Source organism: Urocitellus parryii, chromosome X, assembly GCF_045843805.1.
Source record: "Urocitellus parryii isolate mUroPar1 chromosome X, mUroPar1.hap1, whole genome shotgun sequence".
Lineage (NCBI taxonomy): Eukaryota > Metazoa > Chordata > Mammalia > Rodentia > Sciuridae > Urocitellus > Urocitellus parryii.
The window spans coordinates 75,575,671-75,602,613 of NC_135547.1; the positions used below are offsets into that span (position 1 = coordinate 75,575,671).

The window sequence follows — 26,943 nt, forward strand, 5'->3', positions numbered from 1 at the left end:
GATGGGAGGGGAGGGGATGGGGGATAGTAGAGGACAGGAAAGGCAGCAGAATACAACAGACACTAGTATAGCAATAGGTAAAACAGTGGATGTGTAACCAATGTGATGCTGCAATCTGTATACGGGGTAAAAATGGGAGTTCATAACCCACTTGAATCAAAGTGTGAAATATGATATGTCAAGAACTATGTAATGTTTTGAACAACCAACAATAAAAATTAAAGAAAAAAAATAAAAAAGACAGAGAGAAATACACCCTAACTGATTAAGCAGTAAAAGTCCATGATGCATGTATCCTCTTTTCAAAATGCTCATAAAATTAATGAAATTATGATATATTAATGGTACATGCTTGTAATCCCAGTGATTTGGGAGGCTGAGGCAGGAGGATTGCAAGCTTAAAGCCAGCCTCAGCAAATTAGAGGCCCTGTCCCCAAAAAGAATAAAAATAAAAAGGGCTCAGGATGTGACTGTCATTAAGCACCCCTGGGTTCCACCCCATATATATATATATATATATATATATATATATATATATTATATATATCATACATTTATATATATATATAAAACATACATTATATATTTTATATATGATATATTAAAAATGATAGAGTTAGGTGTGTTGGTATATCCCTATAATACAGTGACTCAGGATGCTGAGCAGGAAGATTCCAAGTTCAGGAAAGCTGTCAGCAATTTAGCAAGACTCTTAGCAATTTAGCAAGACCCTGTCTCAAAATTAAAAAGGACTTGGAATATAGCTCAGTGGTAAACCATCTAGGGGTACAATTCGTAGTATCCTCCAAATAGTACATTATGCTAGTCTAGTCAGATTATCTTCTCTGTGATCAAAACACTTGACAAGAACAACTAAGAAGCCAGGTGCAGTGGTGATGCCTGTAATCCCAGAGGTCAGGGAGGCTGAGGCTTGAGGATTGCAAAATCAAAGCTGCCCTCTGCAATATAGGGAGGCCTTAAGTAACTTAGCAAGACCCTGTCTCTAAATAAAATATATAGAGGGCTTGGGATGTGGCTCAGTGGTTAAGCACCTCTGTATTCAATCCCTGGTACCAAAAAAAAAAAAAAAAGAATAACTAAGAAGAGAAAGTTTATTTTGGGTCCACAGTTTCAGAGACTCTATCCATGTTTGGCCAATGCCATTACTCTGGACCAAAGGTGAGACAGAAGATCATAGAAGAAGGCCATGGTGGAGGAAAGCTTCTCAGATCATGGCAGCCAAGAAGGAGGGTGGAGGAAAGGAGGAGAGGGGGAGAGAGAGAGAGAGAGAGAGAGAGAGAGAGAGAGAGAGAGAGAGAGAGAGAGAGATATGAAGGTGCAACAAACAGAAGAAAAACACCAAAGACATGCTCCCAATGATCTACTTCCTCTAGCCATGCCCCACCTGCCAACAGTTACCACACAGTCCTTTCAAATTATTAACCCATTAAATGAATTAATCTACTGATTAAGAAACAGTTTTCAAAAAAAAAAAAAAGAAACAGTTTTCACAATCTAATCACTTCACTGTTCAATTCCCTAACATGAGCTTTTTTGAGGGGACTATCTTATATCCAAATCACAACATACATGAAAATCTCAATTCATTCAGAAGAAGCATTTGACAAAATCCAACAATCATGCATGATTAAAAAGTCAAGCGAAAAGCTGGGCATGGTGGCACATGCCTTCAATCACAGCAACTCCAGAGGCTGAGGCAGGATGATCCCGAGTTCAAAGCCAGCTTCAGCCACTTAGCAAGACCCTGTCTCAAAATTTAAAAAATAAATGTAAAGGATTTGGATGTGGCTCAGTGGTGAAGTACCCCAAGTTTCAATTCCCAATACCAAAAAAAAGTCAAACTAAGAATACACAAAAATTTCCTCAATATAATAAATACCATAAAACTCATAGCTAGCATTTATACTCAATGGTGAACAAGTGAAAACTTTTCCTCTATAATCAATGACTTACTACTTCAACATGGTTCTGGAAGTTCTACTTGAAGCCATGAGCTAAGAAACTTAAATGAAAGTCAGCCAAAGGTCATTGGAGATGGAAATGTCCCTGATGCTTCCAAGAGAAGCCACATATGGTCAGCAAGACTCTTATCCATCCCGACGGGTGGCACACTAGTAGAGGAAAACTAAAGGAGCCAAGGGGCTTCACACAGGTCCCTGAGAGTGATCTCTGAGGAATCTCAGCTGACTCAAGAGTTGTAGGAACAAGGTCCATTTTGACCAACTTGGTATTAAATACTGGCAGGAAGAAGAAGTTAGCCAAAGCACAGTCCTACATGGACATTTAAAAGGAGAAAAAAAATATTTTTAAATGTGTACTTGTGTCAGCTATACAAAAAAGTAAGTAAAGCTGGAGGCTATAAAGGAAGGGTTCTTGTGTGGGAATGCCTAATAATAATGATCACAAAGGACTCTAGAGTCCCAAGTTTGTCCTGAGTTAATTGAACCTGATCTCATAGACTTTCAAATCTTCCTAACCTCCTACATTGATAAACTTGGTCTGTTTTTCACTGATATGATTATGAGTTACTGTCTTCATGGTTTCCAGAGACTGGCTGAATTACTAATTGCTTTTGTGCTCCTTGTTTACAAGAAAGTAATGCTTTGCTGTCTATTTTATTGTTGCCTTTGCATGATCCCTGCCCTATGTCTACCTTGTCCAGTCACTGCCACTGTGGACATCTGGACTGCTCTGATGCTAAAGACCGTCTTTGCCTCACCTGATAGAGAACAAAAACTTTGGGTTACTTCCCCCAACTTCGCCGTCTTTCAGCAGGAAGCAGCTTGGAGATGTTGTAACCCATTTTTTCCATAGAAATGGAATACAGAAATTGACAGCGGGAAAATGTAACAATGGTTCACTTTATGCTTTGAATATAGCCCTTGCTGCTCTGCCACTGCAATTTATTTTTTAAATGGACATGTTTCTTTCTCTTCCTCTCTCCCTGCTCCTCCCTAATTTCTCCCTCTCCCTAATCTCAGGGGAAACAGCATTACCTTTCTTCCCCATTTTAGGCAGATTTATTTGTCTTTGAGTACACACCCACCATAGAAATGAAGTAATCCAGACTTTGGGGATGGCATCAGAAATGACTAACACCCAAATTAACAAGAGAATTACAACTCCCACAGAGAACACAACCTTGCTGATGGGCAGAACCATAGCCTTTGGGATTGAAGTCTCCTGTGTTTCTCCTTTGCTAGCAAAGCAATAAAGCTTTTTGTTCCCTTTTCTCAAAAAAAAAAAAAAAAAGTCAACCAAAGTAGAAAGGAGGAAGTAAAATTATCTCTTTTAGGAGGTGATATGATCTTATATGTAAAATACTCAAAAGAACTTAATTCTAAGTGAATTCAGTAAAGTTACAGGACTTAAAACTAACACACAGGGGCTGGTGGTATAGTTCAGTTGGTAGAGTGTTTGTCTAGCATGCATAAGGCCCTGTGCTCAATTCCCCAGCACTACATTAAAAAAAACAGAAACTAACTAACATAGTCTATACAATAGCATTGGAAAATCCAAAAGAAAAATTAAGAAAACAATTCCATTTACATCATCATTGAAGGAACAAGAGATGAGTGAGGAAGAAATGAAAGACAGAGACCAGGCAGAGATAAACAAGAGAGTTTATTTGACAGAGCTGACAAATAAAGACCATCTCTCCATAGGAGAGAGGCAAAACAGGCTTGGGTTCTGGGACTTTTTGGGGAGAGGCTCAGGAATCAGAGCTGGGCGGGTCCTAATGCGGGTGGTTAAGGGTTGGGTTGGGTTGGTTTGAGGGAGTGGTGAGCCTTTCTCAAGAAAGACCCTTGGGCAGAAAGCAAAACTTTTTTCTTAAAATGGGTTGTCTCTTAAGATGGCCATCCAGATGCTAAGCAAGGATCTTATAATCATAAAGAAGAATAACATACTTAGGAATAAATTTAATCATGGAAGTACAGATTTGCACACTGAAAATTGGAAAACATTGCTGTAACAGAGGTTCACTTGATGTTTTGAGTATATCACTTGTGGCTTTGAAACTTACGGTTTTTGTTTGTTTGTTTGTTTTCTTTTTCCCAATCTTCTTCTCCCTGATCATCTTTTCCTTAAACTTGTCCTTCCTGATTCTCTACTCCCTGATCTTTTCCCTAACCTTTTCTCTGATCTTTTCCCTAACCTTCTCCTCCCTGATCTTCTCCTTCCTGATCTCTCCTCCCTAATCTCATTTTCTGAATAACCTCTATGAAAGCCCCCTGTTCCTGTTGATAGGCAAAATCACAGCCTTTGGGACAGGAATTCCCCAGTGTTTCTCCTTTGCTAGAAAAGGAATAAACCTTATTTTTCCTTTTTCTCAAAACCATGTCCTCGTTATTGGATTGGCATCAGGAACAAGGACAGAGCTTTTGGCAACATTGCTAAAAGAAATTAAAGACCTAAATAAAGATATGTACGGATTTAATGCAAACTCTATAAATATTCCAATAGCTTTTACAGAATTGGAAGAAACCATCCTAAAATTCATATGTAACTTTGAAAAGGACAATGGTGGAAGTCTCATGTTTCTCTTTCAAAAGTGCAGTGCTACAAAGCAACAAAACAAAACAGTGCAGTACTGATAGGAGGAGGGACATATAAACCAAAATAGTAGAAATAAGAGTGTTAGTATTTAGTAATGAGCAGTGGAATGCAAACCAATAACATGGAAGGGTCATGGGTTTTCTTTAAATTGCTTTTAAGGCAAATAAATAATCGAGTTACATATAGAAAAATAGGTTCATAAACCCTGAGAATAAACAAAGAGAAACAAAGTGAGCCAATTAAGAAATGGATCAAGAAAGAAAGATCAATAGGGTTAACTCCTGACAGGGTCTATTGGGGTCACTGTTAGGATTTATGGCCATACGTTTCTAAATGTATTTTAGAAGAGAAATTTCTTTAGTAGTGCAGACACACCAAGGTAAAGTTTGTCTGGCCACTGACCCCCACCCAATACCCACATTAACATAGCATCTTCAAGAAATGGTGCTGGGAAAACTGGAAATCCATATGCAACAAAATGAATCTGAATCCCCTTCTCTCGCCATGCACAAAAGTTAACTCAAAATGGATCAAGGACCTTGATATCAAATCAGAGACTATGCATCTGATAGAAGAAAAAGTTGGCTCCGATCTACATATTGTGGGGTGGGGCTCCAAATTCCTTAATAGGACACCCATAGCACAAGAGTTAATAACAAGAATCAACAAATGGGACTTACTTAAACTAAAAAGTTTTTTCTCAGCAAGAGAAACAATAAGAGAGGTAAATAGGGAGCCTACATCATGGGAACAAATTTTTACTCCTCACACTTCAGATAGAGCCCTATTATCCAGAGTATACAAAGAACTCAAAAAATTAAACAATAAGAAAACAAATAACCCAATCAACAAATGGGCCAAAGACCTGAACAGACACTTCTCAGAGGAGGACATATAATCAATCAACAAGTACATGAAAAAATGCTCACCATCTCTAGAAGTCAGAGAAATGCAAATCAAAACCACCCTAAGATGCCATCTCACTCCAGTAAGATTGGCAGCCATTCTGAAGTCAAACAACAAGTGCTGGCAAGGATGTGGGGAAAAGGGTACACTTGTACATTGCTGGTGGGACTGCAAATTGGTGCAGCCAATTTGGAAAGCAGTATGGAGATTCATAGGAAAGCTGGGAATGGAACCACCATTTGACCCAGCTATTCCCCTTCTTGGTCTATTCCCTGAAGACCTTAAAAGAGCATACTACAGGGATACTGCCACATTGATGTTCATAGCAGCACAATTCACAAGAGCTAGACTGTGGAACCAACCCAGATGCCCTTCAATAGATGAATGGATAAAAAAAATGTGGCATTTATACACCATGGAGAACTACGCAGCACTAAAAAATGACAAAATCATGGAATTTGCAGGGAAATGGATGGCACTAGAGCAGATCATGCTAAGTGAAGCTAGCCAATCCCTGAAAAACAAATGCCAAATGTCTTCTTTGATATAATGTGAGCAACTAAGAACAGAGCAGGGAGGAAGAGCAGGAGGAAAAGATTAACATTAAACAGACATGAGGTGGGAGGGAAAGGGAGAGAAAAGGGAAATTGCATGGAAATGGAAGGAGACCCTCATTGTTATACAAAATTACATATAAGAGGTTGTGAGGGGAATGGGAAAAAAAACAAGGAGAGAAATGAATTACAGTAGATGGGGTAGAGAGAGAAGATGGGAGGGGAGGGGAGGGGGGATAGTAGAGGATAGGAAAGGTAGCAGAATACAACAGTTACTAATATGGTATTATGTAAAAATGTGGATGTGTAACCGATATGATTCTGCAATCTTTGTAATGTTTTGAACAACCAATAAAATAAAATAAAAGAAAAATAAATTATTTTTAAAAGATTAGGGCTGATGGATGTAACTCAGTTATAGAGCATTTGCCTAGTATGTATGTGCAAGGTCCTGGGTTGGATCAATAGCACTGAAAAAAGTAAAAAAAAATAAAATGATAGTAGCCAGACATGGTGACACATACCTATAATCCCAACTACTCAGGAGGCTGAAGCAGGAAGATTGAAAATTTTAAGGTTAGCCTGGGCAACATAACAAGACCCTATCTAAAAATAAAATTTTTATTTTTTTAATTGTTAAAAAAAAACATAGGATTAACTTGTAGATAATGTCCCCCTGAATAGCATGGCCATCATGACTGTCAAAAACTCTCCCACCCAACATGAAGGAAGAGTTGAACATCTAATTGGCAAAGAGTGTACAAGGTGGAACCCAGCTTTCAAGGCACCCATAAAACAGCAATAAATTTGAAAACAGCACTGTTTCCTTTGTTGTTCTACACTTGGAGACAGCCTATTCTCTCCATTGAGAGTGCTCTCTGCTTGAACCTTACTACATTTTCACTCACAATAAAATTTTCTTGTTTGGCTTTTCATGTCTGATGTTAAATCTTCTTTCATTGCAACCACAAGAACTGAGATTTGGAGCTACCGCTCCTCACTCTTCTGTGACAAGAACACGAAAATAAATCCTCATCTATATGGTCAAATAATTTTTGACAAGGGTATGAAAACCATTCAGTGGAGAATAAACAAGTTTTGTTTTTGTTGTTTCATGTGGTATGGGTGGGTTGGACCCAGGGCCTAGTACATGTTAGGAAAGCATACTACCCCTGAGCATACTCCCCAAAATTTTATTTATTTTTTTGTTGGGTACCCATGATAGAATACAGGGGGGCTTCACCACTGAGCCATTATTTATTTATTTTTAAATTTTGAGACATAGTCTCACTAAGTTGCTTAGGATGGGCTTGAACTTACAATCTTGTCTCACCATCAGCAGTCTCTGCGATTACTGGGGCAGGAGGATCAGGAGGCATGCATCACCAACACCAGGCCATCCCCAAATCGTTTTTTATTTTGAGACAGGGTCTGGATAAGTTGCCAGACTGGCCTTGAATTTGTGATCCTCCTGCCTCAGCCTTCCAAGTAATTGAGATTTTAGGTGTGTGTCACCAGACCTGGCAGAATAGTCTTTTTTAAAAAATATGTTTTAGTTGTAGATGGACATAATACCTTTATTTATTTATCTTTATGTGATGCTGAGGATCAAACCCTGGGCCTCACCCATGCTAGATGAATGCTCTACCACTGAGCCATAACCCCAGCCCCTGGAACAGTCTTTTTAACAAATGGGACAAGTTGGATATCCACATGCAAAAGAATGAGGTTGTACCCTTACCTTATACCATACAAAAAATTAACTCAAAATGGATCTAAGGCCTGAATTTAAAAGCTAAAGTTATAAAATCCTGAGAGGAAAACAGAAAAATCTTCATAGCTTTGGATTTGGCAATGGTTTCTTAAACATGACAAGATAAACTGAACCTAATCAAAATTAGATACTTGTGGATCAAAGGACCTTATTAAGAGTGAGAAGACAATTCACAAAATGGGAGAAAATATTTGCAAATCATATAAGGATTTAATAACTAGAATATATAAAGAACTCTTGCCAGCATGGTGGTACATAACTGTAATCCCAGCAGCTTGGGAGGCTGAGGCAGGAGGATCACAAGTTCAAAGTCAGTCTCAGCAATTTAGAGAGGACTAAGTAACTTAGTGCAACCCTGTCTCAAAATAATATTTTTTAAAAAGTGGGGCCTGGGGATGTGGCTCAGTGGTTAAGTACCCCTGGGTTCATTCCCCAGCACCAAAACAACAAAAACAAAAACAAAAAACAAACTCTTACAACTCAATAATCAAAAGATAAACAGCCCAATTAAAAATGACCTTACTTATGGGCCTGGGGATATAGCTCAGTTGGTAGAGTGCTTGCCTCACATGTACAAGGCCCTGGGTTCAATTCCCAGCAACAACAACAAAAAAATACACATAACTAAAAAGTGATCTTACTTATATGTGGAATCTGACAAAGCTGAACTTAAAGAACCTGACTGCAGAACGGTGGTTGCCAGGGGTTAGGGGTATGGGGGTGAGGGAAAGATGTTGGTCAAAGGATACAAAGTTTCAGATATTTAGTATAAATAAATTCTAGAGATCTATTGTACAGCACATAACTATAGTTAATAATAACTTATACTTCAAAATTGCAAAGAAAGTGGATCTGAAATGTTTCTCCATGAAAAATGATAACTAAGTGACGTGATGAGTATGCACATTAACTTGACTGTGGTAATCTTTTCCCACTGTAAAGATGTATCAAAATATCACATTGGAATGGGGATGTAGCTCACTGGTAAAGAGTTAGCCTAGCCCCCGAAAAAATGTTTGCATAACATATATGAGACCCTGAATTCAAACCCTAGTGCTGCACAAACTAGCATTATGCATTATAAATATATACAATTTTTTCAATTATACCTCAATAAAGTTGGAAAAATGGGAGAAAGAATATAGGTGGTGAAAGTGAAATGAGATATTAGATTTCCAAAATATCAATGTCACCCCATAAAATCCTTACTAATAACCAAGGGAAAATGCTCAAGGTTATGGTACAAACACCTGGAAGTTTACAGTGCAAAAACCTGGAAGACACCATTTTAATCAAGAGATCAAAATGAGCACAACCCATAATAGGATAAGGCAATTCTTTATGCCACCAAATAGGAAGGTATGAAGAGAACATATAATTTCTCATGTGATTAGATGGCATCAAATTCATAACCTATTCCAATAATAAGGAAACTGAATACACTCAAATTAAGTCAAATTCTATAAACTCTCAAGGTCATGAATGTCAAGGCAAGAATGAAGCAATATTCTAGATTAAAGAAGACTAGAGACATTTACTCCTACACTGAATCCATTTTTATATAGGTCATTACTAGAAAACTTGAATCTAGAGTCTCTGGCAAAGGATATACAGGAGTTCTTTGTACTATTATTCTGAGTTTTCTGTAAATATGAAATTGTTTTCGAATATTTTAAAGCCTGGAAAAATGCCTAGAACATAATAGGCAACATATAAATATTTACTGAATTATGTTCTACATTATAAAGCAGAATTTTGGGGAAAAAACAATCTCACAAGTAGGTACAACTTATGGTACCCTGGAAATAGTCTCCTTGATATCCAACTATATCTCTGTGAATGCCCACTGTAAGAGTGAAAACTGAAGTAAACATAAACACTGAACAAAACAAAAAAACAAAAAACAAAGAAAGAATGGAAAAGGGAGATAAAGAAGCAAAGCAAAAATGCTATAAATTTAGAAATTTTGATGAGAACCAATCCAGGAAACAAATTTTATCCTATCAAATCTCTCATACCTCCAAATCTCAGTATAGAAAAAATAATATGGCAGTGACCTAATTAACTGCTTTCAACCCTGTCAGTAGTAAAATAGACTCATTTTTTCTTTCTTTCATTGTGTAGCATGAAATATGGAAGAAATAGTTTCAAGATGATTTGGCAAATAAAAGGAAAAGCAAAGAAATCTTAAGAAATAACCCATATCACTTTTTCAAATGCCCTTTCTGATAAAGACAAAGGAAGCAAAATATTTCAAAGATCAGCTAAGTCAGTGGAACTGATCTCAAAATAGAATCTCCAAAAGGTTTCATGCAGTAGTAATGATTCTTCCTGGAAATTGAAAGAGCACATTTTCAAACTCTTGGAAAATAAATGCAGAAATTTCACTCACCATTTTGGGAAGCCTCATCAACATATCTTTACAACGCAATGCACATGTAGATGCTCTTTGAAAATCCCCTTGAGCAACTGCCTGAGAAAGAGAATGTCAGTAATTGGTTAAAATGAAATGACAAGGAGTTTGTCTCTAAGTCAGTTTTATCATATTTTTACTACTATTATAAAGTCTTACTTTGTTTTCTAATCTTTTCCACAATGCTAGTTGGTCTAACTAAACATAAAAGCCAGCTCAAAATATAGAGGAATAAGTGTTAAGAATCTTTAGTAACAATGTAGATAATGAATGAATGGCAGTCACTTTTTCTGTAAATGCAAAATCTTGTGTACTACCTTATGTTATCATATTATGATATAATGCCATGTCTAACAAAATGATGCTATTATTTAAATAGCTCTTTTATTTATCTCCACATTAGAGGAATTAAACAGCAGTCTTTTGTCTTAAAACAAGCTCACAATAACCTTAAAGTCTGAACTGCTGGGAATATCTACTATCAAAGTGAGTTTATTGTAATGCCACCTTGAAGCCAAAAAGTCATTCTGTTTTCTTTCTTCCTTTCTCTCTGTTGTCATTCATTCAATTTATTCAATTATTTTGGTAGTGAGGATTGAACCCAGGGACACTTTAACACTTAGCTACATCACTAGATCTCTCTTTTTTTTTTTTTTTTGAGACAGAGTCTCACTAAATTGCTTAGGGCCTCTCTAACTTACTAAGGCTGGCCTCAAATTTGTGATCCTCTGCCTCAGCCTCCCAAGCATCAGACTCTGCCATTTATTAGCTGTTAACTTTCCTAGCTTCTGTTTCCTCACCTAAAAAATAAGGAGACTGTACTAGATTATCTCTAGGGCTCCTTTCAGCTCTACCAATCTATGACTGAAAACCTTCAAATGAACAAAAAGATCAATCATGAATTGTTTAAGCACTTGTAGAAGAGGGCTGTTTCAGCCATTTATGAATTTAACTGACAAAACATTTTTTAAAAACATGGACCCATACAAGAAAATAATTTTATAAAGTACTTTCCAAGGAGGGAAAATCCCTCCATTTGCTATTTTCTTTCCTTTTCTTTATATGGTGTCAAATATTCTCATGCTTTGAATAAGAAAGGGATTGATGGGCTGGGGTGTAACTCTGTGGTTGAGTGATTGCCTAGCATACTGGAGGTCCTGAAATTGATCCCTAGTACAACCAAAAAGAAATGGATTTAGTAGAGAAGAAAAGATAAAGATTCTAAAATGTTGGAGCTGTGAGTGCAGCTCAGAGATAAAGAGCCCACTTAGCATGTGCATGCCCAGCACAAGGAAAAAAAAAAAGGAAATGCCAATTCCTTTTTAGTTTTCTCCTCGATCAACCTGATGAATATTAACCTTGACATGTTGCTAAGTAGATACCTTCCTCTAAAGGTTTAATTCTAGATCTTATTAAAAAGGAAAACAAATTGCTAACAAAAGAGCCTCTAAAGCCAAACTTCTATCTATAGATATTACAAAATAATATCCCCATCCACACAATAAATATCCAACAAATACTTGCTAATGGAGTCATGATTCAAGGCACACAAAATCTTATTATTAAAAAGAAATGCTGAGTGACAAATGCCATATCAGAGGATGTTTTTTCTGTTCTTATATTAAGCAATCTGAGACTTCAATGCTCAAAAATACCCACAAAATGTTTATGGTTACTCAGATTTTATTCTAGAGAAATCAAAGCTCTAAGAATACAAGTTATTTTGGAAAAATTGTTCATCTTCTTGAAGCCAAAATTCAGTATTTCAAGCCCAAAGCATAGAGAACTCAAACAAAAGAATCCCTAAAGAAGAGGCGGGGCTGCAGGTGTAGCTCAGTAATAGAACACTTACTTAGTGTGGCAAGGCCCCAGCATGACAACAATGAAGAAAAAGAAGAAGCATGATGCAATACTGTAGCAACCTTTGATGAACATCTGAAAACCACAAGCCCTGGTTTCACCACTTAGAGACTGTGAGCCATTAGATCAGGTATGATGCCCTAACTATACTGATGTAATGAAAGAATGTGGATTTTGGATTCGCAGCTTTTCCATTTCTTTGCTCAGTCACAACTTCCTTAAGTCAAAATTTCCCTTCTTTCTTTCCTTCCTCCCTCCCACCCTCCCCCCCCCACTTCCTTCTCTCTCTCTCTCTCTCTCTCTCTCTCTCTCTCTCTCTCTCTCTCTCTCTCTCTCTCTCTTTAGACAGCATCTTGCTAACTTGCTAACCCAGGGCCTTGCACATGCTAGGCAAACGCTCTGCCACTGAGCTATATCCCCAGCTCTGAAACAAAAACTTCCAGCCGCACAAAAACCTGCACACAAATGTCTCTGTCAACTTTATTTGCAATAGTTAAAAATTGGAAAATCCCAAATTCCTTCAATGGTGAATGGCCAAACTGTGGTATATCCATACTGTAGGATTCTACTTGGCAATAAAACAGGACATACTATTGATATACAGAAACGAAACTTGGATGGATCTCAAAAGGAATTATGCTGAGTGAAAAGAGCCAATATCCAAAGGTATACATATTGTATAATTACATTTTCTTGATATTCTCAAAATGACAAAACTATAGAGATGGAGAATAGGTTATTGGTTCCCTGGGGTTAGGGATGGGGATATTTGTGGTGATGAAATTGTTCTGTATCTTGATTGGGTGTGTGTGGTTAATATGAATATATACATGTCATAAAATTGTACAGAACTACAAACACACAAAATTTAATGAATGTAAAACTGGGGAAACTTGAATAAGGTTTGTGGATTGTACCCACGTCTATTTCCTAGTTTTATATTGCACTAAATATACACACAAAATGTTTCCATTGGGGAAAAACCGGGTGAAGATTACACCAGATTTCTCTTTACTATTTTTGCAGCTTCCTGTGAGTCTATAATTCTTTCAAAATAAAGTTTTAAAAACCACATTTGTTAATATCACCACCAATTCCATGAGAAAAAGTCTAAGTACTGGAGGATTTTTTGTTTTTGTTTTTTGTTTTTTTTTTAACAAGTCAACATAGTTTATTACTTTTACACAGACTATTTCAGGAGTTTAAACAAATAGTGGGGGGGGGGAGTGACAGGTGTCCTTCACATCCAGGATCTCCTAAGGAGCCAGAACTCCAGCTGTGACTTCCCCCAGACCAGGACAGGGGAGGGAACATTAGCCAGCCAATCTCCAGCACCTGTTCTCCACATGCACGTGCAGAGGAAGCCAGCAGCTCGCACACAAGTCATGCTTAATAAAAATAGTATATCATCTTCACAAGGAATAAAAACTAGTCTCAGATATATACAGCAAAGAGTACGAGGTGACCTTCTGGGCTGGATCCCCCATGATGTGAGAGGCCAAGAGTAAAACAAAAGGGAGAGGGAAGCTTAAAGATGTCCAGGTGAGGCCACCCTGACCTTGGCAGCCCAGCTGCCCAAACTAGACAGAGGTGGGGCACTTTCTTGGCTGGGAAGAACAAACTCCTCTAGTCAATCACATCCCTATCTTGTACACCAGGTTCTCCTTCCTACCCATCTTGTCTGAGGTAGGAAAGACCTCAGGGCTCCTATACCTGTTCCCTATAGCTCCTCTTCACCTGTGGGCTAAAGCCCCTGAGCTTCTGAACTCCATGACCCCACAGATAACAGCCTAGGGCAAAGATGCCACAGGCTGAAATCCTTACAGGAAGTGAGGAACCTGAGGCCATAAACAACTCTGGGGTACATGTCTTGGGCCCAGTTGGTCCATTAGTCATGGTAATGTTTCCTGCAGCTATAGCCTCCCTCCTGGGTGAGACTGACCTCTAGCCAGAGGCCTCTGGAACATTCAAAGTCTAAGTATTTGGAAGCTAACATGCTCTTGGTAGAAGTATATAAGTTTCCCAACATTCTAATTTTTAACTAAAAGCTAAAACTTTATAACTGCAAACATCGCTGGTCCATGAAAAAAAAAAAATTATCACTGGCAAAAATGCTCTCCACTGATTTCCCTGAAGTCATATACTCCATTCATTTTTATGAAAATATCTGCTAAATACCTAAGTATACATGAACAAAGACTGCATCAGTTATGCTTTGAAGTAAGTTTCTAATTCAGCTCACAAGTTAAACAATCACCTAAGGAAGGACATTTCCTCAATACAGCCATCACAGAAGTGCTCTATGTGTACTTCCTTTTTCATCACAGAATATTAAAATGTATCTGCTGGGCATCACAGCACATACTTTTAATCCCAGCAACTCAGGAGGTTGAGGCAGGAGAACTGCAAGTTCAAGGGCAGCCTCAGAAACTTAGTGAGGCCCTGTCTTAGTGAGACTCTGTAACAAAAAAACAAGAATAAAAAAAGTCTGGAGTTGTGGCTCAGTGATTAAGTGCCCCTGGATTCAATCCCCAGTATGAAAAAAACAAAAATAAATAAATAAATAAATAAATAAATATGTCCTCCAAGTTAAAAATTTAATAAAAGTAATCATATTTACTGCCTCATTAAGGATATTTTAAAGTAAAACTGACTGATAAAATATCTACTAGAGAAGTACAAGCTATTGTCTTGATTTACATCTAAGCATCAGCCATTTTAACATTGTTGCTTTTGTGCCACTAACACAAAAACTAATATAGCAAAAAAAGAAAAATAACATTTTAGAATTATGAAAATAGTTTTGACCTCTCAGAATGCTAACCCAACTTCCATTGCCTCACTCCATTCAGTCCTTAAATCTCTACACTCTGTCTTCTAATTTTACCTTGCTACTGAAAACTTTTTTCTGTAGTCACTGTCACCTTCCTGAAGGCCATGTCTAAACACCTCCAATGCAACCTCACTTCCTTTATTTCTCTGAAGCATTGGCTACTACTAACCATCTAAGTTTCCTTCTCATACATGACTCACTGTACTAATCTTTCATTTCTTGTTTGATCTCCGTCCTTTCTGCTTATTCTAGTTTTGACTACATGTCCCCAAACACACCTCCTGGCAACAAGTAAATGTGGAATGAATAGGCTTTCTTATCATGCATCCTTTCCTTTGTCTAAAACTTAAGTGGTTCAAGTCCTCACTGAGCATAAATGCTTGCTTCCATTTTAATGTCTCCTGGATCTGCCCTATCTTACCCAATGCTTATTACTTTTTACTTTTTAAAAATATCTTTTTAGTTGTTGATGGGCCTTTATTTTATTTATCTATGTGCAGTGCTGAGAATCGAACCCAGTACCTCACACATGCTAGGCAAGCATACTACTACTGAGCTACAACTCCAGCCCACTGTTGTTAATTTTGTAGTCCACACTTTCATTAGTCCATGCTTACACTATGCCTCCATACCTTCTGTTCATGTTTTAATTCATTCCAAGCGTGACTGCCAAGCGTGACTACTCTTTTTTATTTTTTAGCTTTACATTTCTTTTTTTTTCACATGACTACACTTACCTCTCTCCAGCCACCTTCCACTATAATTTTATGAAAATATCAAAAGTATTTTTTCAAAGAGGTATATCTGAGTTTTCTCAATCTGGGTCCAAACTTAGTTTTTACTATACCCTTGCAAATATTTCATTCCAGATGAACTGGTCACACAGCATTCCTTAAAAATGAGATGCACAATTCTGCCTATGTGACTCTATGCTCATGCACAAGCCTTTGCTCTACTTGGAATAGCCTGTATTTTCGTCCCCACTTTTCTAAATCTGTTTCTTCAAAGTTCAAATCATGCCCTAAATTATTTGTGTCTTCCCTACCAACCCAGTCACCAATAATCTTCCCCCTTTTCTACACTCTTGTAGCCCTTGCCTATACCAGTGTTTCTCAGTTTTTCACATCTTACACACACTACTTATCACTCTTCTGGTAGGGCAGCAAAAAGGTCAGAGAGATAATAGAAATAGGAGAGATCATCTGTAGCACATACATTTATATAATACCTATGATTGTTAGGTACCATGCTAAAAGTTGACAGTCCAAAATTAATTTCTTAAGTCACTACTTTTTTGTGGTGCTAGGGATTGAAAAAGGGCAAGCACTCTACCAACTGAGCTATATCCCCAACCCCATTAAGTTACTACTTTTTTAATTAGTATGAAAGATAGATAATGGACCATAGTACTTGGTATAATAGAAAAAGCTGAGCTTCCACTTGCCTTGCATCTATAAAATAGCCTACATCATAATCTTTATGTGTAAGCTCATGGCTTTTACCTCAATGTGACCTTGCTAGGTTCGACAGATAGTCTTATTATATATAGGGTAAGAAGCAGAACCAAAGCAGATGACCCTTGTGTGTGCACATGATGCAGACAGCAGAAAAAGGTACTGCCAATAGACAAGGAAAATGGCAAATTAGGAGAAATATGAAGATATATGTTTTTTTTCTAAAATGCTAAAAGATTATACAGGGCTGAGAATGCAGCTTAGTGATAAAGCCAATGTTTAGCATGCATGAGGTCCTGGGCTCAAACCCCAGTACCAAAAACAAATAATAATAAAAGAATATAAATGGATAATCTGTGGCACAAAGGTAAACAGAAATGAATATTTTGCAGGTAGATATAAGGAGAGAGAAAAAGTGAATTTCAGCAATTATTATGAAGGTCATGTGACCACATTAAACAGCATGTTTCTCACCTGATCTATGACACTCATTTGTCACTTAATATTTTCCTTTTTCCATTTAAAAATGTGTTCATAGCCTAACTTCCAAATTTTATATATATATATATATATATATATATATATATATATATATATATATAATATATATACCCAAACACATATTTGTTTTTGAGAAGGGGTCATATTATCTTGCTTCAAACTCCTGGACATAAGCGATTCTCCTGCTTCAGCTTCCTTCTAAGTAGCTGGGACTACAAGTGCATGCCACCTTGCCCACCTTTAATTTTCTGGAGGAAAGTGACAGCACCTTATACTTCTACTCATATTCAGAACTGCACACTGCATGCAGATCATTAATATGCACTACTCTCATGGTACTTAATCCTATCTTTTTACAATTTTTTGTTATTTTTAGAGATACATGACAGTACAGTGCATTTTGACATGTTATACATACACAGAGTATAACTTATTCTAATTAGATCCCATTCTTGTGGTTGTACATAATGTGGAGTTTCATTGGTGGTGTATCCACATATGAACATAGGAAAGTTATGTCAGATTCATTCTACAATAGTTCACTTAATTCTATCTTGTATACATACCTTTTATCTCACCAACTAAATTATAATCTCCTTGAGAGCAGGATATATGCTTATTTGCATTCCCCCACAAAGCCTAGCACAATACTCTGTTCAAAGCAAATACTCCTTTTCTGTTGAGTAATAGAACAAATGATAAGTAATTAACTAATTGGTTCAATGGCAAGTGCCTAGAGAACAATAAATCCTACATTATCTTTAAGAAATATCTCAGGGGGGCTGGGGATGTGGCTCAAGCAGTAGCGCGCTCGCCTGGCATGCGTGTGGCCCGGGTTCGATCCTCAGCACCACATACAAACAAAGATGTTGTGTCCGCCGAAAACTAAAAAATAAATATTTAAAAAAATTCTCTCTCTCTCAAAAAAAAAAAAAAAAAGAAAAGAAAAGAAAAGAAATATCTCAGGGGCTGGGGTTGTGGCTCAATGGTAAAGCACTTGCCTAGCATGTGTGAGGCACTGGGTTCGATTCTCAGCACCACATAAAAATAAATGAGTAAAATAATGGTCCATCAACAACTAAAAATATGTAAAAAAGAAATATCTCAGAAGGTTTGCTATGACAGAAAACTCATTAGCAAACAACACTGTTAACAAAGATTTTTAGAGATATCTTCTGCCAAACAGTCATCAATAAAATCTACAGTTCTAATAATAAAAATGTCATACAGGTGGAAATCAACTTACAACAAAAAGAATTAACCTCCGAATTGCATATAAAAACACATTAAAAAGATAGTGCACTATGATCAAGCAGGTTTCATTCCAGGGATGCAAGATTAGTTCAATATATGGAAATCAATAAATATAATCCACCACATCAATAGACTTAAAGACAAGAATTACATGATTATCTCAATAGACGCAGAAAAAGCATTTGACAAAATTTAGCATTCATTCGTGTTCAAAACACTAGAAAAACTAGGGATAATAGGAACAGTCCTCAACACTAAAAAAGCTATATATGTTAAACCCAAGGCCAACATCATTCTAAACGGAGAAAAACTGAAAACATTCCTTCTAAAAACTGGAATAATACAGGAATGCCCTCTTTTATCATTTCTATTCAACATAGTCCTTGAAACTCTAGGCAGAGCAATTAGGCAAAAGAAAGAAATTAAGGGGATATGAATAGGAAAAGAAAAACTCAAACTCTCCCCATTTGCCCATGACATGAACCTACATTTAGAAAATCCAGAATTCAACCAGAAAACTTCCAGAACTCATAAATGAATTCAGCAAAGTAGCAGGATATAAAATTAACACTCATAAATCAATTGCATTCCTGTATACCAATGATGAGTCGGCTGAAAATTAGGAGGACTATCCCATTCACAATAGCTTCATAAAAAAAATACTTGGGAATTATCCTAAAAAAAAAAAAGAGGTGAAAGACCTCTGCAATGAAAACTACAGAACATTAAAGAAAGATATTGAAGAAGACCTTAGAAGATGGAAAGATTCCCCCATTTTATTGGACAGGCAGAATTAATGTGGTCAAAAGCACTATACAGATTTAATGCAGTTCCTTTTAAAATTCTAATGACATTCTTCATAGAAATAGAAAAAGTAGTCATGAAATTCATTTGGAAAAACAAAAGGCCCAGGATAGTTAAAGCAATCCTCAGCAAGAAAAGTGGAGCAGGAGGCATAAACTCTACTACAGAGCTATAGTAACAAAAATGGCATGGTATTGGCACCAAAACAGACATGGACACCAATGAACAGAGTAAAAGACACAGAGACAAACCCACATAAATACAGTTATCTCATACTAAAAAAAGGTGGCATAAACATGCATTGGAGAAAAGATAGCTCTTCAACAAATGGTGCCAGGAAAACTAAAAATCCATATATAGCAGAATGAAACTGAATCCCTATCTCACCCTGCACAAAACTCAACTAAAAGTGGAGCAAAGACCTCAGCATTAGACCAGAAACCTTGCACCTACTAGGAGCAAATGTAGGCTCACTACTCTAACATGTTGGCTTAGGAAATTACTTCCTCAATAAGACTCCTAAATCACAAGAAATAAAATCAAGAATCAATAAATGGGATGGTATCAAACTAAAAAGCTTCTTCAAAGCAAAGGAAACAATCAAGAATGTGAAAATCTTTGCCACCTGCAGCTCAGATAGAACATTAAACCTTAGGATAGATTATATGCCCAATCAATAAATGGGCAAAGAAATTGAACAGGCACTTCACAGAAGAAATATGAATTGTCAGCAAATATATGAAAAAATGTTCAACATCTTTAGCCATTAGAGAAATGCAAATTAAAACTACACTGATATTTCATCTCACTCCAGTCAGAATTTGCAGGAATACAAAAAAAAAGAATACAAGCAATAACATGGCTGGGGTTGTAGCTCAGTGGTAGAGTGCTCACCTCGCCATGTGAAAGGCACTGGGTTTGATCCTCAACATCACATAAAAATAAAATAAAGGTATTATGTCCATTTACAACTAAAAACATATTTAAAAAAAGAATACAAGCAATAACAAATGTTGGCAAGGATGTGGGGCAAAAGGTTCACTCATACATTGCTGGTAGAACTAAAAATTGGTGCAACTACTCTGAAAAACAGTATGGAGATTCCTCAAAAAATTAGGAATGGAATCACCATTTGACCTGGTTGTATCACTCCTAGGTATATATCTAAGGGAGTTAAAATCAGAATACTACAGTGACACAGCCACATCAATGTTTATAACATTCCAATTCACAATAGCTAAGCTATGGAACCAACCTAGGTGCCATTCAACAGATGAATGGAAAAAGAAAATGTGGTGTGTATATACACGATGGAATATTACTCAGCCATAAAAAGAAATGACTATGACATTTGCTGGTAAATGGATGGAGCTGGAGACTATCATGCTAGGTGAAATAAGCTAATTCCAAAAAACTGAAGGTCTAACGTTCTCTCTGATATGTGGATGCTAACACACCACAAGAGGAGGAGGGGGAAGAATAGAAGTTCAGCCATTTAGACAAAGAGGAATGAAGGGAAGGGAGGGGAAATAAGAATAGGAAAAATAGGGCTGGGTTTGTGGCTCAGTGGTAGGGGGTTCATCTAGCACATGCAAGGTCCTGAATTCGATACTCAGCATCACATAAAAATAAATAAATAAAATAAAGGTATTGTGTCCAACTACAACTAAAAAATAAAATAAAATAAAAGAATAGGAAAAACAGTAGAATGAATCCAATAACACTTCCCTACATACATATATGAATACACCACAGTTGAATCTCCACATCATGTACATCCATAAGACTGGGATCCTAATTAGAATAAGAAATTCTTCATGTTTGTATGAATATGGCAAAATACATTCTACTCTCATGTATAACTAAAAAGAACAAATAAAAAAAGCTTCCACTCCTACTTTTAATGATGTCATCTTCTAAAGTTAAGAATTATATAGTTCTCAATATTAATCATAACTACTCAAAGTTTCAGGTAGCCAAAGATGATAAGATTTACATATCAAGCATTTTCATACACTGAAAAAAATGCTACAAGACTAGATGATTTCTAAAGCCTTTTTTAGGTCCAGATTTATATACAGAAAGCAAACGCCTCATGACTTACATTTTGTCAACTGAAAATGCACAACTAACTCCATGATGACAAAAGGAGGAAACCCAGAAGGCAAACAGAGGTAAAATGCAACTTTGAAGATCGTGTGATAGCAGCAGATTTTTAAAAACATCAACAAACAACCCAGAACAACTGCAAATAAGAAGACTCTTTTCAGGCAGACTATAAATGTAAGAGAGTCACAAACAGAAACAGGTGTTTCAGGTCAAGGATGCTGCCACAAATAAATGGCAGGTGTGACTTGCAGTGGTTGAAAATGATGTTTAGCTACATATCAGTCTTTTCGCCTTCATCCACCCCCACACATATTTCAATCACGATGAGTAATATCACCGTCAGATATAAGACAGAGAGAAAAAGGTCAAATATAACATCCTATAAAAGGCCAGTGACACCTGACTTTCTTTTAACATATTACATCTCATCACTTTTGCATTTACATATACAAAATACCCCACCATAAAGCCCTGGTGCCTATGACACCTACTGATTCTGCTTGGTAAGAAAGCACTTTGAAGAGGTCATTCTCCACAGCAGTCTTCTGCATGATTAAGTGGTCCTCAGAGTAGCTCCTCTGCACTAATTTGACATATAATTGCTCCAGACCCTGGAAAATAAAACAATACCACAATGTAATGATGAAACTAACAAAGAGATGTTACTAATAATTGCCGCAGCAAAATATCAATGGTAACTTACAGCCATGGCAGCTTGAAAAAATTCATCAGCGATCAAAGCATTTCCAACATCCACCCACCCTTTTCCTGTTCTCATATTCATCTAGAAGAGAGAAGTTAGAAAATAGTTTTTAAAACTTCACACCTCCTTCAATCTGGCTGGAGAGTACTGGAGAAAATAATTAATCCTGTCAATATATAGTCACATAACCCACGAAAGGAAAAAAATCAGTACTTATTAGAGTTGTGTGTTCTGCTTTGAATGCCACAATTTAAAAGAAATAAACTTAAGAAAAGCAATAATAACAAAAAATTAATAGTCCTGATAACATATCTACTAAAATATTGGGATAATTTATACAGGAAAAGAAAGCTTTGAAAACTTGATGCATGCATAATTGATATAATTATATAATAAGCATTAGACTATGGTTCAACACCCCTGGGTTCTAGTTTTTAATTTTATCCCTAATACAATTTTGACTAATCCAACATTAATACTAAGTATCCTTTACATGCCAGGCACCCTGGAAAAGCTAACAGTACTATAATTGATAGATATTTAAGTAAATAGTTGATAAGTAATATACAAAAATGCTGTGGAAGCAAAGAAGGGCTGGATCAAGATGGAGGACAGAGCATATACTACAGTCATCCCTTCTACCATAAATCCCAGAGACTCAGGAGTTTGAGGCAGGAGGATGTCAAGTTCAAGGCCAGCCTCTCCAACTTACTGATACCTTGTTTCAAAATTTAAAATAAAAAAAAAATTAAAGGACTGTGGATATATCTCTGTGGTAGAGGACCCATGGGTTCAATCCCTAATACTGCAAAAGAAAATCAGAAATATCTATATACTGCTGCAGGGTGATCCTAGGAAGTAACATTCAATTGTCAAGTGGGGGGAAAAATGGACAAGAATACACATGAATGCTACAATTTATCTAAGAAACTGGAGGTGGGGAAGATACAAGTTATGCACTGGGACTGGAGCTCTGGGTCACTGCTAGAGCTTTCTGCCTGGCATACATGAGGCTCTGGGTTCAATCCCCAACACTGCAAAGAAAAAATAATATTAATAATATATACCTGTTTGATTATATTTAAAATCATAAGCAATAAAATAAAATGATTATCTACAAGAAGAAAGAGTAAACACATTTTATTGTTTATAATTTTAAAATATAATCAAATAGGTATATATTATTAATATTATTTTTTCTTTGCAGTGCTGGGGATTGAACCCAGAGCCTCATGTATGCCAGGCAGAAATAAGCTAGACTTATTTAAATATACTTTATTAAGTAGATTTGTCTTTGGAAGCATATTAATCTTTCAAAATTATAAAACAAAATTTATTCAAACTGGAAAAAATCAGTAAAAATCAAAAGTAAATCAAAAGAAATTGACCTAATTATTTATCAAGTTGAAAGCACAATCATAAAGCAAGAATTACTTCAAGTAACTTCTTTTTTGTTTTTTGAGCTGGGGATCTCAATATGTTGCCCTGAACAGCCTCAAACTCCTGATCTCAGGTGGAAAGACTTCTGCCTCAGCCTCCTGGTCAAGTAATTTAAAAGCAGTATTTTAAGAATATTAAAACCATATGCTGGGGTTGTGGCTCAGTGGCAGAGCACTTGCCTCACACATGTGAGGCCTGGGTTCGATCCTCAGCACCACATAAAAATAAATAAACAAACAATAAAGACATTTTTTAAATACCAAATATTTTTTAAAAATAAAATAAAATCACATTTTGGGCTGGGACTGTGGCTCAGCAATAGTGCATTTGCCTGGCATGTATGAGGCACTGGGTTCGATTCTCAGCACCACATATAAATTAAATAAATAAATAAATACCAACATTTATTTTTAAAAAATCAAAGTTTGACTAATGGAATATATTCTGAGAATAAAAGAAATATGAAAAATCTAGGTCTAAGTGTGTAGATCAGTTGTAAAGTATTTGCTTAACCAGTATGAGGTCCTGGGCTCAATCCCCATCATGAAAAAGAAATTGTTTTCAGAAATCATATTATCTGATAATGTTGATATTACTATATTCTGAAACTATTATAAATACATATTTTAGGATGAAATAAATTATTCAGTATATTAAGGTTATAAGACAGTAAAACATATACAACAAGGGGCTGGGGTTGTGGCTCAGTGGTAGAGAGCTTGCCTAGCATGCTTGAGGCACTGGGTTTGATCCCAGGCACCAAATAAAACAAATAAAATAAAGGTATTGTGTCCCTCTACAACTAAAAAAAAAGACATACAACAAAAAATCAAGAAGGCTAAGTGAAATGCTATAATATTAAATACCATTTAAAAATTTAAGTAAGAACTCATGTATTTTCTTTTTTCAAAAATATGGCCAGGTCTTCCCTGGGAGGCACAGAGCTCGCTCTGGGAGCAGCAGCCTCACCCGCCCGGCTCCTAACCACGCGGCCGGTTCCTAACCACGCGACCACAGCTACCTGGCTCCACGGGTGGCCCCGCGGCGGGTGCAGAAGTCGAGTCCTGAAACCAGCGGCCTCTTTTGCAAGCGGCTGACACCCGAGCGGTTTAGCCCGCCCCGCCCGAACCGGTAGTCAGCCTCCGCCATCAGGGCTCCCCTGGGAGGCACAACCTCATTTGGAGTAGGGGCTGTGCAGAGCTGCCATCTGAGCAAGCAGGGCAGGCAGACTTGCGGCCCACTGGAAAGACAGGCCAGGTAGCTTGCCAGCGTGGTGGACACGCAACACCGAGGCAGTCGCGTCACACTGGTTGGAGTGGGGGTGGAGCAGGGTCGCCGCCCGGGTCCGGAGGGGGCTCAGCGACCCGTTGGAGAGGTAGTCAGGTACCCCCATTGGGAGTGGGGGCTGTGCAGAACTGCGACCTACCGGCCTAGAGGCCTGCCAGCGCGGTAGACACGTCACACCAATTGGAGTGGGGACCCAGCAGAACCGCCACCCACATCCAGACCAGGACCAACGACCCCAGGGCGTGGTAGTTACGTCACCACAATTGAAGTGGGGGCAGAGCAGAGCCGCCACCCGTGCCTGCAGGGGGGTCAGACCTGCCACCGATTAGCGGGGTAGACAGATCACCCTAATTAGAGGAGGAGCAGAGCCACTACCCGCCCTGCAAGGGAGACTTCCCAACTATACAAGAGCAATATAAATAAATAGGGGGTAAAAATAAAAAACACAACAGTTGCACCAAGCAGAAAGAAACGCGAGCAGTATGAAAAGACAAGGAAAGAAAGGACCACAAGCAATGCAGGTCAACTCAACTTTAGAAGAGGTAATAGCTGCAACAGATGGAATGTCAGATAAAGAGTTGAGGATATATATGCTTCAGATGATCTGGAGTCTCAAGGAAGACATGAGACAGCAAAATCAGACAATGAAAGATCACATCGACAAACAAATACAGGAAGTAAAAGATCAATTTCACAGGGAGATAGAGGTAATAAAAAACAAACAAATAGAAATCCTAGAAATGCAGGAAACAGTAAACCAACTTAAAAACTCAGTTGAGAATACTACCAGCAGAGTAGATCACTTAGAAGAGAGAACATCAGACAATGAAGACAAAGTATTTCAACTGGAAAAGAACATAGACAGCTCAGCAGGTCTGCTAAGAAACCATGAGCAGAACATCCAAGAATTATGGGACAATATCAAAAGACCAAATTTAAGAGTCATTGGGATACAGGAAGGCACAGAGCTCCATACCAAAGGAATAAACAGTCTATTCAGTGAAATAATACGAGAAAACTTCCCAGACTTGAAGAATGAGACAGAATCCCAAATCCTAGAAGCCTACAGGACGCCAAATGTGCAAAATCATAAGAGATCCACACCTAGACACATTATAATGAAGATGTCCAACATACAGAATAAGGAGAGAATTTTAAAAGCTGCAAGAGAAAGAAAGCAGATTACATTTAGGGGTAAACCAATCAGGATAACAGCTGATCTCTCAACACAGACTCTGAAAGCTAGAAGATCCTGGAATAACATATTTCAAACTCTGAAAGAAAATGGGTTCCAACCAAGAATCGTGTATCCGGGGAAATTAAGCTTCAGGATAGAAGATGAAATTACAACCTTCCACAATAAACAAAAGTTAAAAGAATTCACAGCTAGAAAACCATCTCTTCAAAAAATCCTTGGCAAAACATTACAGGAAGAGGAAATGGAAAATAACATTGAAAACCAACAATGGGAGGTAGGACAGTAAAGGGGGGAAAGTAGTCAAAGTGGATAATAAATCAGGTTTAGTAACATCAATAAACAAATATGGCTAGAAGAACAAACCAGATCTCAATAATTACCCTAAATGTTAATGGCTTAAACTCACCAATCAAGAGACACAGGCTAGCAGAATGGATCACAAAACAAGACCCAACAATATGCTGTCTACAGGAGACGCATCTGATAGGAAAAGATATTCATAGACTGAAGGTGAAAGGTTGGGAAAAATCATACCACTCATATGGACTGCGGAAGCAAGCAGGAGTGTCCATACTCATATCTAATAAAATAGATTTCAAGCCAAAGTTAATCAAAAGGGATAAAGAAGGACACTTCATACTGCTCAAGGGAACCATACACCAACAAGACATAACAATCATAAATATATATGCCCCAAATAATGGTGCAGCTTTGTTCATCAAGCAAACTCTTCTCAAGTTCAAGAGTCTAATAGACCACCATACGATAATCATGGGAGACTTCAACACACCTCTCTCACCACTGGACAGATCTTCCAAACAAAAGTTAAATAAGGAAACTATAGAACTCAATAACACAATTAACAACCTAGACCTAATTGACATATATAGACTATACCACCCAACATCAAGTAGTTACACTTTTTTCTCAGCAGCTCATGGAACCTTCTCAAAAATAGACCATATATTATGTCACAGGGCAACTCTTAGACAATATAAAGGGGTAGAGATAATACCATGCATCTTATCTGACCACAATGGAATGAAACTGAAAATCAATGATAAAGGAAGGAAGGAAAAATCAAGCATCACTTGGAGAATGAACAATAGGTTGCTGAATGATCAATGGGTTTTAGAAGACATCAAGGAGGAAATTAAAAACTTCCTAGAGTTAAATGAAAACACAGACACAACATATCGGAATCTATGGGACACATTGAAAGCAGTTCTAAGAGGAAAATTCATTGCTTGGAGTTCATTCCTCAAAAAAAGAAAA

At 37.3% G+C, this 26,943-nt stretch overlaps 1 protein-coding gene across 1 annotated transcript in view; it reads right to left on the reverse strand.

Annotated features, from left to right (window-relative positions):
• Tex11 (testis expressed 11) overlaps positions 1 to 26,943 on the reverse strand; it is a 290,767-nt gene that overhangs the window by 244,875 nt on the left and 18,949 nt on the right. Inside the window, exons 4-6 of the mRNA XM_077793635.1 lie at positions 21,744 to 21,824; positions 21,532 to 21,651; positions 10,205 to 10,285 (exon numbers count right to left, since the gene is read on the reverse strand). Of these exons, the coding sequence (XP_077649761.1) occupies positions 10,205 to 10,285; positions 21,532 to 21,651; positions 21,744 to 21,824 (282 nt within the window). The remainder of the gene's footprint in view (positions 1 to 10,204; positions 10,286 to 21,531; positions 21,652 to 21,743; positions 21,825 to 26,943) is intronic.